The sequence below is a fragment of the Podarcis liolepis genome (genome assembly GCF_965112155.1).
Source record: "Podarcis liolepis genome assembly, chromosome: 7".
In the NCBI taxonomy this organism is placed as follows: domain Eukaryota; kingdom Metazoa; phylum Chordata; class Lepidosauria; order Squamata; family Lacertidae; genus Podarcis; species Podarcis liolepis.
The window spans coordinates 43,526,198-43,541,871 of NC_139561.1; the positions used below are offsets into that span (position 1 = coordinate 43,526,198).

Genomic DNA, 15,674 nt, shown 5'->3' on the forward strand with positions numbered 1-15,674 from the left:
TCCTGTGTGTGTGTGGAGCTTGCACCCAAAGGAGACATGGTCTTCCACTTAAGAGGGGTTAGCCAGAAGATGGAAACCAATCTTCCCCCAGTATTAAAGCAGATGATTTTGCAAATATTTCTGAGGTACTTTGCAGCAACTGTCATCTCCTACAGGATTATGTGATTCCATTCTACAATAAGACATGAAGAAGCCAAGCCTACTTGGGAGACAACCTCCTTCCCACTCCTATTCCTAAATGAGTTGTGTAAAGGAACTCTGCACATGCTCATGTGAACCATTTTTTGTGGTTTTTGTAACCACATCACTAGGGCTCCGTGAACCCTCAGTTCCCTGACATTCATTCAGGAACGACAGGATCATGGCGCGGTCGGGAGAGGTCTGGAAAGAGATGACCTTGTTTTTCAGTCTAGTTTTACAATCAGAGGGTTTTACAAGCTGCTGTCAAGTGACCTAGTGTGATCCGATGCTGGATACGAGAGAGGAGGCATTGGTTATAGGACCACGACAACCACGCCTCTCTCCCATCTCAGTTTTCTTTCTCCCACGGCAAAATGGAAAAGCAGCACTGTCCCCCTAAATACCAGCCCCTATAAATAATCCTGACTCTGGGCAGGCCAGTTCCTCTGGCACCTGCACCAAGAAGGGCAAAAATAGAGGCTGTGTTTCTATCTATACCCTGCTGGCTGGGCCTCCGCTGTCTATCTATAACCTGCTGGCAGGCCTTCATGGAACTGACCGCGGACACATCCAGAGGTCTGTGGACACTTCGGATGCTTGGCAGGTGGCAAAACAAGCCCACCAGACGGGTCCAGGGAGATCTGAGCTAGGTGGAATTGAGAGCAGATCACTGTGCCCTGAACTTTTCTGTGGAGAGGTAGGTGCCAGCTCCTCTCGTGGACAGAGCAGGATGGCCATGCTAGTATCCTGAGGCAGCCTTCGCCAACCCTGTCAGATGTTTTGAACAACAACTCCCATCAGTCTCAGCCAGCACAAATTCAGGAGTGAGAAAAGTAAGTCCTTAAGGTAGCACCTTTGGAACTCTCTCCCGCAGGGGCAGTGGATGGCCTCCAACTTTAAAAGAGAATTGGACAGATTCACGGAGGAAGGGGCCTAGCCAGAATGGCTTTCTTCTTCCTCCACAGTTGGAGGCAGCAATGCTTCCGAATACAAGATGCTAGAAACCACAGAAGGGGAGAGTGCTCTGGTTCTTGGGTCCTACTTGGGGGTTTCCCACCAAGGCATCTGGTTGGCCACTGTGAGAACAGGGTGCTGGACTAGATGGGCCATTGGACTGATCCACCAGGCTCTTCTTATGTTCTAATCTTGTGGTCCAAAACATCAGGAGGGCATCAGGTTGCTGAAGGCTACCCTGAGTGGGTATGACCAGGGCCAGCATGAGCAGGGCCTTAGACCACAGTTGACCTATCCAATCTGTGATGCATCATGTGGCAGATCACCAATTCCCATCTCGCTGCGTCAGAAGTGGGTAAAGGAACTATCTGCCAGCTTGTACCTGATTAGATTTGGTTTGTGTACCAGCTCCATGGAAGCTGGGGTTATGAGTCACACACACATGCTCATCTCTTAGTGACAGCAATGTTGAGCAGTGACTCGCATGAGGTTAGAAATGAGGTAGCACAGTTGAAACACAGCACTGGACACGATGTCCTCCATTCAGGGGCATGAGGTGATGGGGCGAGGTGAAGCCATTCGCACCAGGCATTAGATCTGTCCCCAGTCTCCACCATTGCTCTGCTGCCAGCACCTTTGTGGCTTCCTGTGCTGCTGACCCCGTGCCGTTCTCACTGCTGCGCCCACTGCGCCCTGCACACTGTATCACGGTGGCAGGATAGGTGCAGAGTAAGGTACAGTTGCACAGGTGGGGGGGCAGGGAGGGGCTGGAGAGGGGACCCAGATCTGCATGGGGGGCATCATTGGAGCATTTTATCTACAGTGGCAAAACATCTTTGACTGGCCCTGCCTCCATTCACATATTCAAGTCACATCTGCACCATACATTTTAAACAGGATCATATCACTTTAAAAAGTCACGGCTTCCCCCTAAGAATCCTGGAAACCATGGTTTTTTATGAGCACTGAGAGTCCTTAGGAGACCCCTACACAGATCTGCAGCTCTCAGAGTTGCTTAACAATCAATCCCTCTTCTCAGGGAATGCTGGGAATTGTAGCTCTGTGAAGGCCATAGGGGTCTCCTAACAACTCTCAAGAAACACCTTGGAAAACAAAAAGAAACAACTCCTAGCAGCGCTTGAAGATAGAACACAACTACTTTATAATATGATCATGAGACGTCCAGAAAGTATAAAACAATGTCCTTGAATCTTCTCGCTACATGTGCCAGTCTCGCCTGCCACACCAGTGTGGCACACCACACCCTTTAAGAACCATTGGATTAGGGAAAGGAGAGAGACAGAAAAGTGGTTCAGTAGAAGGATGCTTGGGGTAGCTGGAGCAGGGCGAGTTAGACGCACAGAAGGGAAACCTTCCTGCCTACTTGAGTTGCCATCCGTCAGAGTACTCACTAGCACTGGAGAGGGAGAGATGGAGGGGGGGAGGATGGGAACTGTAGTTTGTTAAGGGTGCTTAGAGCTGTTAGGAGATCCCTAGACCCTCATAGAGCTACAATTTCCAGAGTTCCCTGTGAAGAAAAATTGACTGTTATACCACCCAGGGAATCAAAGCTCTGTGAGGGGAGCAGGGGTCTCCTAACAGATGACAGCTAGCAGGATTGTTTGGGGGAAGCCATGGCTAATGAAGTTGTATAGTTCTGCTTTAAACACATAGTGTGGCTGTTCCTCAAGTGTAATGATTTGGTGAAGGCACTGCCATATAAAAGTCCTCATGAAGTAAGAGCACCTTGTGGTGTGTGCAGCCTTTGAGCTCCCTCTAGTGTCTTTATTAGAGGATGATGCCCAGTTGCTAGAAAGTACTGGTAAGCAAAACCAGGAGTAGTGGGCAAGGAAATTGGCTGATGTTGGCACCATGGCTGGTGTCTGCATTTTGTCACAAGATGGAAACTGGATTATATTTAACCGTTACTGATTAAATATATCCTGTGATATCAAATTATATAATTTATTCAAACTCCACCCCCACAAAGGAAAGATAACTCACTTGCAGATGAATGTGGCATGGCACAAATTCAATGTGAAACATCAAAAGGCTGGTGAATACCTGTGGCTCAGTGAAATAACACCTGCTTTGTATGCAGAAGGTCTTAGTTTCAATCCCCAGCATCTCCAGGTAGGACTGACATTGCTGAGCTAGATGAATCAACAGTCTGTCTCACTATAAGGCAGATTTCCTGCATTCTTTCCTGTGATTAAATAAAAACAGGAGCAGTCTTGGATACTTGGATGTGCTTGCACAGTGCTAATCATAAGAATGGTTAATAAGTATATAAATTTCTTAAATAATCATGTTCCAGAAAACGTTTAAGAGCCAAGTTGAGACACAGTCCCTTATCCACCATGTAATTAAAATGCACACAGAGGCAATGGCAGAGGGGAAGTGGGGGGGGGGGCAACCGTGCCATGAACAAGTAGTTTCACTCACTCCCTATGATTACTTTCCTTGAAGAAAAAGGTATTGGAAATTAACAATCTTAAGCACACTCACTTGAAAATGAGCTCCATCAAACCAGGACTTGCTTCAGAGAAAATATATTTAGGATGGGAGTGTTAATGTGAAATATATTGTTATTTCTTTTTCATAAATTTAACATATGGGATAAAGCCACCCTCCTAATAAGCTCATTTTACCCCTTTCATCCCAGTGTTGTTATTGTGGTGGTAGTGCCACCAATGCATTACACACTTTGCTAGTCATAGCAACTTACCTCATCCTCACCCAGTCTGATGCCTTCCAGATGTTTTCGACTAAAATTCCTAGCAGCCTCAGCCAAAATGGGGAAGGTTCCCAACTTCCCATGAACTGCAAAGTTTTTCCAGGGCAACGTTCAGCTCACCCTATTAGCCTATAGAGGAAACCAAACTCCAGAGGGTGAGATTGGAGTGAAAACTTCAGATGGGATGGATAACTTTTACTCTGAGGTAAATGAACGAACAATTGCAGTCTAAATCCTGCAGTTTGTGAACTGCTGTGGTCAACCCACAAGGTGTCACTGTCTACATTTTCACCGTAGCCTACTGAAGAGTTCTGGAGAACTTGAAATTTTGCACGCTGTTTTGTAACACTGCCCTAATGTGGGCAATATCATCACCGTGTTCTTTCGGAGAATATAGCTACAGTTTTCTTTACCGAAGACCCAACTTGAAAAGAGCCCTGTGTGATTCAAAAATTTGCTTCCACCACGAAAAAAATCTACTTTGTCTAAATTAAAGATATTGCTTTACTTGCTCCCATTTTTTCTAAGGGACTATTGCAACAAGAACTCTGAAAAACCAGAAAGCACCTGGTGCACAAATGAATTATGGCTGCGCCCCGTATTCCCACAAACGGAATGGAAAGCGGGGTCTGAGCAGCCTACTATGTCCTTAGAGTTATAGACTCGCATCAAGGTACTGCGCAGGCGCACCGAGCGCCTGCTTGCGCGGTGCAGAAAACGTCCGTACTGGAAACATTTCTCCCTTAAAAGGCGCCTCGAGGGTTCCGCCTTTCTGATCAGGGTTCTGAATGAGGAGAGAGAGGAGCCCCATCTTCCGACGCGCTCTCATTGGATAAGAATTGCAACAGGAGGAGATGAGGCCGACCCTGATTGGGCAGGCTTGCAGCAGCTGGTGCTTCCTTGACCAATCCCAGAGAAGGTAGCTGTGCAGGGCGTGGCATTCCCTTTTCTCCTTGCAGGCACATGTGGGAGTGTTGCAGGGAGGCTTGCAATCTTGCATCTGCTTTCCTGTCGCCCGTGTGGTCAGTGCCACTGGGTAGCTGGGGTAGAGAAAACAGCGCAAGCAAGCTAGGATTCGACTAAGCCGTTGGGTTGGCTCCTGGCATTTTTTCTGGATCTGAAGTTGCGCCCCTTTCTTACTTGATCCACCCTTTGCCCCTCTCTCCTCCTCCTCAACTATAGAAGCAGCGCCCCCTTCTCGTCTGTCATCACCATGGCTGAAGATAAACCCTTGTCCGTCGTGACCTGCACAGCCCCTGTTAACATCGCGGTGATAAAATACTGTGAGTACCTCATTTCATCTCCCATTTCACCTCCCATTTTTCTAGTGGTGTTGTTGCTGCTGTTGCAAACCTTAGCGGCTGCTCCTCGGATCTCAAGACTGGCTTTCAAATTTGTGAACCAGGAGCGTGGGGAGGAAGAAGAGTTAATAGGCCAGGGACGTAGAACCTGTGGCCCTCAGGATATTTGCTGGGCTCCCAACTCTCCTCATTCCTTCACCATTTACCACCCTGGCTGGGGCTGTTGGGAGTTAAGAGTCCAAAAACATCTGGAGGGCAACAACAGGGGGTTGTTGCTTGGCAGGGGGTTGGACTCGATGGCCCTTGTGGTCTCTTCCAACTCTATGATTCTATGATTCTAACATCTGGAGGGCTGCGGATTCCCAAACACTGTCATAGAGGGAAGTGTGTGTGTGTGTGTTCATTTTAAAGGCTGCAATCTTTCTATATGTTTTTGCTCCAGCAAGCTCAACTTTTTCTTGTGCCTTTGGTGAAGTGTGAGTTTCCCTTCTCCCTTCTTAAAATATCCCTAAAAATGCAAGAGTATCAGGAAATGGAACAACATTTTGTTGCATTGAAAGTTAGCTTTTAAAGGATTGATTCTAACACCGACAACTGGGAAACACTGGCCTGCAAGCGCTCCAGTTGGAGAACAGCCTTTACCAAAGGTGTCATGGGCTTTGAAGGCACTCAAACTCAGGACGCAAGGGAGAAATGTGCTAAGAGGAAGGCACGCTTGGCAAATCCACACCCTGATCAACTCCCGCCCAGGAACCAATGTCCCCGCTGTGGAAGGATGTGTAGATACAGAATTAGCCTCTATAGTTGCTTACAGACTCATTGTTAAAACCGTGTTTATGGAAGACAATCTTACTCGGCTGCGAGTGATCTCCAAAGAAGCAGCAGCATGTGCACTCGAAATGTGAGGGTTTGCTGGTATTCCATCAAAAGTAATTGAGGGTTCTGCATGATGTGTCATAATTTCCATTGTACTAAAGAAACTTTAAATTAAAAGTGGATCATCAAGGAAAGAGTGCATTCTGTATGCCAAATACTGACAGTGAAGGCATTTGGAAAAGCATCTTAGGCAGTTACTCCTGAGTTGTGAAATTCCATACCAAGGAACCAAAGATGAAGTGGATTAGAGATATAAACACATTTTTCCAATGTGAAAAGTGAATTGCATTTAGAATATTGTAAATAAAACAACTAATTTTGTAAAAGCCAGTTATAAATTTAAAAAAATGATTGGCCTTGTCCCTTAGAAGACTGGTGGGTTACTCTATGCATACCCAAAAGAACTCAGGATTTGTTAGTTGGTAAATCTAGTTCTGTCAAGCCGAAAGCCAGGAGGAGGAGGAAGATTGCACCAGCAAATAATAGGTTTACCTTGCTGTTATAATGTAGTTCCATCTATTGACATGAGAAAGATCAGGTTGGACTAGTTCTGTCATCTCCCAAGGTTAATGATGCTATTGAGACACTGACCACCCAGGAAACTGACTGTAGAGAATGGTGAAGTGCTTCTGAGTTCACTCATTTTTAAACAATGTCCTCCTTTACCCAGGGGGGAAGCGTGATGAAGAGCTGATCTTGCCTATTAATTCTTCCCTCAGCGTCACCCTGCACCAAGATCAGGTTAGTACCAGATCGTCATAAATGTCCCTTTTTGTTTGCGAAACTGAGGGTTACAAGTGAGCGATTGTTAGTCACTAAACCATGATTAACCTTACTGAGGGCGATACAGTCACACAGAGAGAAATCAAACTCGGTGTAGATGCTCTTAAAAAAATATGGATCTACTGGTGGTCTTGGAAGGGCTGTCATGATTATGAAGCCAAACTTGCAAGTTAGGATTCTGTTTTTTTTTGAAAGAAGAATGGTAGCATCAGGAGGGTGGTAGAAACTAACTCTGTGATTTGGGGCAATGTTACCACCATGTAGATGCATTCCTTAAGGTTTAGGGAAAACACAGGTTCCTTCCTTCCCAACAAGTGACATTGGTAGTTCTTTCTAGCCTGGAATCTGCAGCTAACATTTTATTTCCCTCTTAACCTGTCTAGGTATTGGGGTCATGCAGAGGCTCTTCTCCAAAGAGGTGGTGGTGGTCATATGGGGGAATTTGAGACCAATGCCTTGTGTATGAAAACACAAGGTGTCTGCCTTGTGTGTTTTTTAAAGTTATTTGATCAATGTTTTTACTACTTTTTAAGATTGTAAATATAGGTGTGGCCCCTCATCCTGCTGGCTATAGCACGTTGTGCCTAGCCTACTATGCTCAGTGGGGTTTACTGCCAGGTAATTCCATTGGGCAAAGTGGAACCTACTTCTGAGCAAACGGGCATAGGACTGCAAGGTAGAGGTCTGCTTAGATGGCCCCAGGTGGTTGTTCATTTATGATGGGGGTGGCTAACCTGCAGCTCTACAGTGGATGTTGCACTCCAGCTCCCATCAGCCCCAGCCAGCATGGCTGATGGCCAAGAGTGGTGGGAACTGGAGTCCAACGGGAGCTGGAGGGCGACAGGTTAACTGCTCATGGCTTGCGAGCTTCTAACTTGTGGTTCTGTTACAGCTGAAAACCACCACAACAGCTGCCACCAGCCGGGACTTCACTGAGGACCGCCTCTGGCTCAATGGGAAGGAGGCTGATATTGGTCAGCCACGCCTCCAGTCATGCCTGCGAGAGAGTGAGTAGAAGGCAGCACACAGAAGCATAGACCTCTTTTGTCAAATCTGGATTCTTAAGGTTGCATTTAATTTTAGTCATCACCACGATAGTGTCATTGAAATTAATAGTCATGGTTAACTTGGCTCCATTAATTGCAGTGGGTCCACTCTGAGTAATGGTTGGTTGAATACAACCTGTATATTCCACTTGGGGAGGGGTCGACCATGGAATATTTTTTTTTTCTTTGACTGTTTTCTGATGGAAGGTTGGGAGAACTGTGCTGTTGCTCTTTATCCTGAGGGCAGAGTAAGAAGTTGTGGGTTTAGATTGAGGGAAGGAAGGCTTAGGCACATCTGCGTAGCAAATGCCAGCAAAATGGTTCAGGTCTGTTTTAAGTTATGTGATGCAGCTGCAAGAACTGGCACCAGGCACGGAGTTTGAATTCATCTGAAATATCATTAAAAAGTTTTTCCCCCTAAAAACCGTTGCAGTTAAAAATGTTATTATTCTGTCCAGTGATCTTGGGGTTGCCAAGGCACGGTATTCTTTAGCCACCAAATATGTGGGCAAACAGGGATGTTTTCAAATTGGCTGCTGAAAGTTGATAATGATGGGGACAGGCACACCTCACTAGGGAGGGCATTGGCCAGCCTCTCTGCTGTTACCATGGTTCTGGGATCCACTGCAAAGCACACACAAAAATATACAATTATTCCTATTCAGTTTTATACAGGGCTCATATCTGGGACACTGGTGAGGTACAGCCACAAATTACAGGAGTACAGGAAGCTGTTTTACACCGAGTCAATTCCCTCCACACAGAAAATGAACGTAGTATTATCTTATGGAGCATTTTCCCTCATGAGACCCCACCTGCTGTCGGAAGTGAGCTTCCATAAGAACACAAAAAGAGCATGGCAGAAAAAGGTTAATCTAATCCAGCGTCCTGTTCTCTCTGTGTTCAACCAGATGCCCCCAGAAAGACCATAAGCAAGACAGGGTGCAACAGCACTCTCCCTGCTTGGTATTTCCACCAAGTGGCAGTTAATCCTATTATAAATAATAATAAGTTATATACCTCTTAAGGCCAAACTAGGATTTTAAGTGGTTTTATGAGTAAAAAAAGCCAATCGTAAAACGTTAAAATGTAAACACCCATCAATTAAATACACAGCAGATCAGTCCAATTAAAGTGTGAGCATCCATAATTAAAATATGCAATAAAACTATCTCATTAAAACAGAACAGTAATTAAAGCAAGAGACTCTGATCTAGACATCAAGGGAATGCCTGCATGAACAGGGGCATCTGCAGAAGCCAGTGGGGTGCCAATGTAAATAGGGGCCTTTTGTGTGTCTGTCACATTTCCTTGACTGTGAGTATCTTCTGCCTGGCTTCCATCACGTTCTTTGCTATCCTCCATTTTCTCTCTCTCTCACTCCTCCAGTACGCCGTTTAGCGAGGAAGCGGCACAGCGGTAACGGTAACAGCGGTGACAGCAGCAGCCACTCTGCCCTCAGCCTTGCCTACAAGGTCCACATTGCCTCAGAAAACAACTTTCCCACAGCGGCTGGCCTGGCCTCTTCTGCAGCTGGGTTTGCCTGTCTGGGTGAGTGGGGGAAACTGATGGTAGCCCCTAGAGATCTGGTTTGCTCCCTCCAGATTCTTTTGACTCTCTTGCTTCCCCTGTTCAAAATGGCATCTCTCGCTAGGAGCACAATGGGTATGTTGGCAGCCCCGCAGTTAGAGTGTCAGTCAGGCCTGAGAGGCCAGTTCAAATCCCCTTCATTCATGAAGCTCACCAGGAAACCTGGAGTCAATCTCACTCAGCCTAATCAACCTGGCGGGGTTGTTGAGAGGAAGGGGGAAATGGGGGTGAAAACCATGTAGATTTCTGTGGGAGAGCTGGGTGAGAGCCAAGAGGCTGAGAAGAAATGGCTGTGTTGAGGGTATTATCAAGGTCTTAAGGGATAACAGGTGTCTCATGGGAGGAGCCAGTGTGGTGCAGTGGTTAGAGTGTCGAACTAGGACCTTTGGAGACCAGGGTTCAAATCCTCACACGGCCATGATGCTCACTGGGTGACCTTGGGCCTACCACTGCCTCTCAGCCCAACCTGCCTCACAGGGTTGTTGTGAGGATAAAATGGAGAGAGGGAGAACAGTGTATGCCTCCTTGGAGAAAAAGCTTGGATGTCATAGACATCATGACAGAGGCACTCCTTAGTAGAAGGATATAAATGCAATAAATAAATAAACAACTCCACTCTCTTTTTCTCTCTGATGCTGCAGTCTACGCGTTGGCCAAGCTCTATGGTGTGGAGGGTGAGCTCTCTGAAGTGGCTCGGCAAGGCTCTGGAAGTGCCTGCCGAAGTATGTTTGGGGGCTTCGTGCAGTGGGTCATGGGGCAAAACGCCGATGGCAAGGACAGCATTGCCCAGCAGGTGGCGCCGGAGACGCACTGGCCAGAGCTGAGGGTGCTGATCCTGGTGGTGAGTGAGGGCATTGGCGGGCGCCAGGAAACCACTGCAGGGTAAACTGGCAGGCCCTGGTTTTTCAGGTAATGAGTGGACTGTTTTTGCCAGAGCCTGAACGGCTGCTGTTCTCTGTGCCCCTTCCTGGCAGGTGAGCGCGGAGAAGAAGCAGGTGGCCAGCACAGCAGGCATGCAGACCAGCGTGAAGACCAGCCCCCTGCTGAAGGTAAGAGAACGTGCTGCCTCCTGCTGGCTGCAGAAATGCACAAAGAGCCCTGCTGGATCAGGCCCACCTAGTCCAGCATCCTGTTCTCACAGTGGCCAACTGTGGGGAAACACTCAATCTAGATTTGAGCACCAGAGCCCTCTCCCTTCCTGCGGTCTCCAGCAACTTTCCAGAAGCATTGCTGCCTCCAGCTGTGGAGAAGCCATGGTAAATAAATACTAAACAGCAAAAGCCATCTCTTCCCTCTCCTCTTCCAGCACCGGGCTGAGGCTCTGGTTCCCGAGCGCATGTCCCAAATGACCCAGCATATCCAGCAGCGGGACTTTGAGGCCTTTGGGGAGCTGACCATGAAGGACAGCAACCAGTTCCACGCGACCTGCCTGGACACTTTCCCACCCATCTTCTACCTCAATGACATCTCCAAGCAAGTGGTGGCTCTGGTGCACCGCTACAACGCCCATTGCGGCAAGACCAAGGTGAAGCCGGTGGGGAAGAGAGATGCAGTGCTCATGGGAGGGCAGGGGCACCCTGGGGCTTCGGAAAGGGAGGCACCTGGGTCAAATTGACAAGGACCATCTACGTTTGGAAACATTGCAATGAGAGGATCAAAGGTCCTGAAGCTTCTCTACAGCAGTTTCGTTCTTTTAGAGCCCAACAGGCCTTCCAAGTCCTGAGACTGAAGGGTGATAGCTGTTGGCCCATACAGGCTAGGAGAATAATAGTCGTAGTGATGATAATAATAAATAAATAAATAAATAAATTTGTTATTTATACCCCGCCCATCTGGCTGGGTTTCCCCAGCCACTCTGGGCAGCTTCCAACAAAAAAACTCAGCTGGCTTGGAAGAGTCAGGGGCCAATGATCCCTAGAGCCCAGGGATGTAGTCAAAACAAGGCAGGGTCAAAATGTATGGGTACTTGGGCACCTCCCAAATTCTTTTTCATTAGTATTCTTTCTTTTAGGGCTAAACGTAGTTTAAGGAGTAGATGGCACGCCCTCCTAGTTTCTTTGAACATCCTTGGGGGTTCGTTTGAAGCTTCGTAATGTTATAAGTTTTGTTGATGGGTTTGATAAAACCATTACAGATGTTTTAAAAGTAATATTAGCACTGGAAATCATGGAAGAGCAGCTAGGGCTTTGCCCCTTCTGACGCAGATTTCCCCACAAAAAACGACTGCTTCACTAAATTCACCCTCAGGTTGCCTAAGGTGTAATCTAAGCTTTTAGAACAAGGTCTGCAAGGAGGCTCCCTATATTCTCCCCTCGCTTCACAGGACTTCCCTTAAACGATAAGCCAGGCTTTTTCTGGATCAGGAATGCAGGCACACACACCTACCCTGAGAGCCAGTGTGGTGTAGTGGTTAAGAGCAGTAGACTCGTAATCTGGTGAACCGGGTTCACGTCCTTGCTCCTCCACATGCAGCTGCTGGGTGACCTTGGGCCAGTCACACTTCTTTGAAGTCTCTCAGCCCCACTCACCTCACAGAGTGTTTGTTGTGGGGGAGGAGGGGAAAGGAGAATGTTAGCCGCTTTGAGACTCCTTAGGGTAGTGATAAAGTGGGATATCAAATCCAGACTCTACCCTGCTCCTCCCCATCACACGCAGAGGGATAGTTGCCCTTTAAAGTAAAACAGGTGCTTTGCTGACATCTGGGCTTGATTTACAGGTGGCTTATACATTTGACGCTGGCCCAAACGCAGTTCTCTTCATGCTGGATGACACGGTGGATGAGTTTGTGGAAGTGGTGAAGCGCAGCTTTCCTCCGGAGAATAATGGAGGCCAGTACGTGAGCCCAGTCACTTCGTTGCCACTTACTGTGTCACCCCTGTAATTGGAGGCAGGGGTGCCATGACGGCCAGCACCCAAAGAAGGAGGCAAGCCTCCAGTGCCTGCTCACAAAAATGCTATTGTCTGTTTACAAATGTACTCTGGTTCTGAAAATCTATTATTATAATTATTATTATTTTATTAAAATTTGTATGCCACCCTATACCTGCAAATCTCAGGGTGGTGCACTACATAAAACCACAGTATAAAAACACAAAATACATAATAAAAACAAGACCAACCCAATAACACCCCCCTTATGCCTAATGTTAAATAGGGAAGCGTTTAGTTGTCGGTTGTTTTTTTTTTTTAAGAGCCTACCTTATGTGGCAGGTGAGTGATGACCCTTGTTATTGGAGAGCTCTCCTGTTTTAGGTGTCATAGCAGTAAAATATTGAAGTGTGTGTTTTTAGTTTATTTAGCATAAGGAGGTGAACCTGTGGTCTGCTGGCCAGAAGTGGCCCACCATCCCCTGGGAACATCAGTGACAGCTTTTCTTCCTCTTGTGTCCAACCCATGGGCTGAACAGAAAGCCATTAATAAACAGAACACAAAAAATTTTTAGCACACTTTTGATGCCCACTGCCTTGGTGCTTTCTGTGCATGTCTGAAAACTGTGTTGCCCTCCCTCACCCCAGGCCTCCTAAATCTTCTTTTTCTTCTTGCTGGGGTCAGGACAACCTCAAGCCCTAACCCTTCTGTCTCCACTTCACCCCTCTGCCCAGGTTCCTGAAAGGTCTGCCTGTGGGGTCAGCAACACCCTCTGAGGAGCTGCTGTCAGCTGTGGTGAGGGATCCCATGCCAGGAGCGATCCAGTATATGCTGCTCACCAAGGTATGGCTGGATAAGGGTGGCCTCCTTTCAACGCCCCAGGCACCAGGGATGTGGCCTGACTTGGCTCATAATGCAGCAACGCAAGCTGTTCCTAATCTGTCCCTGGAAGTCTTGTGTCTTTGCTACCGCTATAACTCCTGTCTCAGAGCTCCCTTTGCCCAGTGTGTAGCCACAAGTGCCATCTTTTAAAGCTGGTGCCATCTTTTAAAACTGGCAGCATTTTAAAGGCCGGGCACCTATCTAAAAGGTTAATTTATGGGTTGGGGGGAAAGTTCCAGAAATAATAAAGTGCTTCTGGTTTCACTGACGCAGCCACCTCACTGGAAATCTTTCTTTATTTTTAACTATGTGAGCTCTGCTATTTGCTGTGTTCTCAAACCAGAAGTACTCCACTCTCTATATTAAAAACAACCATTTCCTTGTCGTTGTTTCTCTTCCTTAAACACATGTGGGCTGGGCTGTTAGCTACTCTCTTTTCCCCCAGGGTGGGGCAGAGAAGGAAAAGGAAGTCTTAATAAATATTGCCCAGCAGTGAATGTCTTGTTTTGGGGCAAGGTGCTTCAGGCAGGCTTGGAGGAAATGGATTTACCTGAACCTACATCCTCACTACATTTAAAGCACTATGATTCCACTTTAAACAATGTGTGGTTCTTGCCTCCTAATCTCTTTCCCCTTTTTCATCCCTTATGGTTTTTTTTTCCCTCCAGCCGGGGCCAGGACCAGCACTGGTGGAAGATGCAAGCTGTCATCTCCTGGGGGCAGACGGGTTGCCCCGAAGCAGCAGCTGAGCTGGGTCCCATATTTGGGGCTGCTCCACTCCCCACTCGGGGCCAAGTGACTGGGCAGGAGGACTGTGGAAACATTTGGGCAGGAAACACTGCCTGAAGACCAGTGGCATTTGTTAGTTGGGGAATGGGAAGAGGCTGTGTCTTTATGGGAAATACGAAATTGATGACTATCTGGCGGTTATTTGCATAGGATACTTTGTCTTGCCATTCTTTCAGCGGTGGCGGTGGTGTTGTCCGTTGTATTATTTCAGGGACTCCTGCAAGCCAAAATCCTCACAGGAAGGGGCAGCACAACCTTCCTCTTTTCTCCCTACCCCACAAGCCTTTTTCTGACCTCTTGGGGCTGGAGCTTCTTCCCCTGTAGCTCAGGACTAGGCAGAAGGTCGATTGTGGTAGCTCATGGACCAGTTTCTATTGTACTTCCTAATGCCTGTGGGCACCTGGGATTCTTGCAGAGAATGTTAGACTCTTGCAGGCCTCAGCCCCTGATCCAGCAAGATACCTGTTATCAAGGGGGTATGTACACATTATGATCAATGAACAAAGATGAGTGATGCCTTAACCGCTAAGAGTTTCTGAGGAACTGGAAATGTTAAAGCACAGCTGTGGGCTGTAGAAATTCTAGTAAACGTTAGCCCTTCTTTTGCTAGTCTGTTCTATTACAGCTATGGTTAACTTATGCCAGGGGTTGCCAATGTGGGTTCTAGGGGCTAGATTCTTTCCCTAGCACCCACAAAGCCTCAAAGCCCCCATTCACTACCTGCTTGCTTATGAGTCTGTGGTGGGTGGTTACCTTTTTCTCTCTTGAAAAAAGTACATAAAACTGAAGGAGGAAGTCAGAAGAGCGACAATCTTTCTCACTTCCTCTTTCAGCTCCATTGCTTTTCTAGGCTCCAATTATAGTTCTACTGACTCTTAACCTGGGTCACTTGAAAAAGTGGCGTGTGCCCACAAGCACTCTTTCTCTCATAGGGCGAGGTGGGAAGTGACTAGAGGGGATGGCACCCACCCAAGCTGCTAAAAAAAGTGGGGGCTTGCTTTTTTAGAAAATACAATTGTGGGGAGAGGTGTTAATGGTTGCCTTGTATTCAGGTAAGCCAAAGTATATCCCCCTCAGCATCTTTTGCCTCTCTTTGTTTTTTTTCCAATCCTGTGGGCTGGTTTTATACCGCTGTCTTTTATACAAGATCCCATTTGGGTTTTTCCCACTAAGGTTTTGCTTTCATTGCTACAGAATGTCATTTTTAACTTGTGGTTTTAAAGATAAATGAAAGTGATCTTCTGAACTGTACACGCCATCTTTCTCTCACATCTTCTCTGTATGTACCAATTAGCCGTTCGTTGTCTGTTGCCATCTTCCCCAAACTATTGGCTGAGCTGCTAAGCATTCCAACTGCGCTGAGTGAAGCTGTTGGCTATAGAATACTGGCAAACAGTGCAACTTCAGCAAGGGGAATTAGAGGTGAATTGAGCAGGTTGAAATCCATGCAACCTGGGCTCAGAAGGTCTATGCAGTCCTCGCAGGACAGTGATAGTAGGGCACAAGTTGCAGGCCCAGGGGTGGGTGGGTTGTAGAGTGAGATGGTGGGGGCGGAATTGGGATTGACTGAGTTTACTTGTATGCCGCTTTTCCACAATTAGCTGTGCTCAAAGCGGCTAACAGCAAACATTACACAACAAAAGACGGAGCACTGGAAATACAAATGTG

At 47.1% G+C, this 15,674-nt stretch overlaps 1 protein-coding gene and 1 long non-coding RNA gene across 2 annotated transcripts in view; one reads left to right on the plus strand and one right to left on the minus strand.

Moving 5' to 3' along the window:
* Positions 1–4,520, minus strand: part of LOC310711683 — a 30,215-nt gene extending 25,695 nt beyond the window's left edge. Inside the window, exons 1-2 of the long non-coding RNA XR_014528579.1 lie at positions 3,863–4,520; positions 3,199–3,340 (exon numbers count right to left, since the gene is read on the minus strand). This is a non-coding gene — a long non-coding RNA (uncharacterized lncRNA). The remainder of the gene's footprint in view (positions 1–3,198; positions 3,341–3,862) is intronic.
* Positions 4,521–4,653: 133 nt separating this feature from the next.
* On the plus strand, positions 4,654–15,252 carry MVD (mevalonate diphosphate decarboxylase). The gene is made up of 10 exons (XM_083513759.1): positions 4,654–5,154; positions 6,719–6,789; positions 7,724–7,838; positions 9,267–9,428; positions 10,109–10,308; positions 10,442–10,516; positions 10,774–10,992; positions 12,184–12,299; positions 13,070–13,178; positions 13,886–15,252. The coding sequence occupies exons 1-10, from the start codon at positions 5,085–5,087 to the stop codon at positions 13,964–13,966; spliced, it is 1,218 nt and encodes a 405-aa protein (XP_083369885.1). The 5' UTR covers positions 4,654–5,084; the 3' UTR covers positions 13,967–15,252.
* The last annotated feature ends 422 nt before the right edge of the window (positions 15,253–15,674 follow it).

What these genes read in the sequence shown, in the direction of transcription:
- MVD (XM_083513759.1), top strand. Translation starts at nt 5,085, where the DNA reads ATGGCTGAAGATAAACCCTTGTCCGTCGTGACCTGCACAGCCCCTGTT. An exon ending in CATCGCGGTGATAAAATACT is followed by an intron (nt 5,155 to 6,718) that starts GTGAGTACCTCA and finishes TCCTTTACCCAG; the next exon opens with GGGGGAAGCGTGATGAAGAG. An exon ending in AGACCAGCCCCCTGCTGAAG is followed by an intron (nt 10,517 to 10,773) that starts GTAAGAGAACGT and finishes CTCCTCTTCCAG; the next exon opens with CACCGGGCTGAGGCTCTGGT.